The sequence below is a fragment of the Emiliania huxleyi genome (genome assembly GCF_000372725.1).
Source record: "Emiliania huxleyi CCMP1516 chromosome Unknown EMIHUscaffold_2091, whole genome shotgun sequence".
In the NCBI taxonomy this organism is placed as follows: domain Eukaryota; phylum Haptophyta; order Isochrysidales; family Noelaerhabdaceae; genus Emiliania; species Emiliania huxleyi.
In genome coordinates this window covers 5,472-6,870 of record NW_005200515.1, presented here as the reverse complement: position 1 = coordinate 6,870, position 1,399 = coordinate 5,472, and the positions used below count along the sequence as shown (strand labels likewise).

The 1,399-nt window shown below is 69.0% G+C and overlaps 1 protein-coding gene across 1 annotated transcript; it reads right to left on the bottom strand.

Moving 5' to 3' along the window:
• Nucleotides 1-916: 916 nt before the first annotated feature.
• EMIHUDRAFT_254090 (hypothetical protein) lies at nt 917-1,373 on the bottom strand (the record flags this gene model as incomplete). The annotated part of the gene is made up of 2 exons (XM_005780987.1): nt 917-937; nt 1,020-1,373. Coding segments are annotated over 2 exons (375 nt in total), but the record flags the coding sequence as incomplete, so codon positions are not given.
• Between the last annotated feature and the right edge of the window lie 26 nt (nt 1,374-1,399).

The window sequence follows — 1,399 nt, the reverse complement described above, 5'->3', positions numbered from 1 at the left end:
AGAGGCTCATCTCTCCCCATCTCTCCCCATATCTCCCCATATCTCCCGATCCTGTTCGACACGGAGGCGCGGCGCAGCCCTCCTCCCCCGCCCGACAGACACGGCCACGTCACGGCCACGACACGGCCAAGACGCGGCCACACACGGCCACGACACGGCCGCGGCCGCGACACGTCCGCGACACGTCCGCGACACGTCCGCGACACGACCACACACGTCCGCGACACGTCCGCGACACGTCCGCGACACCGCCCGCCTAGGCTGTGCACCTCGCCGCCGGCGGGCGCTGGCTGTCGCTCACCCCCCTGCGCGTCAACTTCAGCGACGACGGGCACACGATCGTGCTGCCGCCCGAGAGCCGGCGTGGCGCAGTCAGCAGCTTTGCGCTCAACTGGACGGGCGGCGAGGCGGCCAGAGGAGGGGAGGCGGCGGGCGGACGCGGCGGCGGCGGTCTCGCCGCATTTCTGAGCCACCTCACAGACACACTGGTCGGGCTTCCCCCAGGCCAGGCACCGGATCGCCCTGCGCCGTCGCGGGCCGCGGCCGTTCGCGTTGGCGCGGACTCGCTATAGTAGAGGATGCTTAGTCAAACTTAGCACGGTAGAGGCATGAGGGTACTTTAGGGGGTTTGAGCGAGGTCGCTGCGGCTCTCGAGAGGCCGCACATACCTCACGTGTGTTGCGTGCCTTCGGCGTTCGGGCCACTTCAGAAGCACACAGACCACCGCATGTACTTTTGGCATATCTCCAGAAATGACTAGCAGTCACATATTTCTCAAACAAACTTTTGCTCTCCCGTAGCCCGTAGCCCAACATGCCTTGTATACGCGCACGCCACCGGTGTATACGCGCACGCCATCGGTCGACAAAACGAATGGGACCGAACGCGCGCGCCGCGCTCCGGCGCCAAACATACGTCAATGCGTCGCCCTCCAACGCTCTCACATGCAAACCAGACACTAGGGCGCCGCCCTCCGGCCCGCCGCCGTGCGCGCCCCCCCCCATCTTCAGCTCCGCCACCTGGTCGAGCGCGTCGCCGAGCAGCCCCTTGGCCACGCCGAGGTCGCGCAGCTGCTCCACGCCGCCTCTCGCCCGCACCTCGGCGGCGTGGTCGGCCACGTAGCGGCGGCACTGCGCGAGGAGCCGCCCGTCGCCCATCGTGTCCGCCGCCTCGAGCAGCGGCACGGCGCTCGCCGGCCCGACGCTCTCCTGCAGCGCCTGCGCGCAGAGCAGCTCGAGGCGCGGCACCTGGTACATCTGCGCCAGCTCCCGCAGCACGAGCGCGCGCCGCGCCTGCTCGCCCTCCCCCTCGCCGAGGTCGAGCTGGTCGGTGCAGAGGTAGTCGATGAAGGCGGTGAAGCTGGCCAGGTCCGTCTTGGGCACCGTGATCTCGGCGGCGT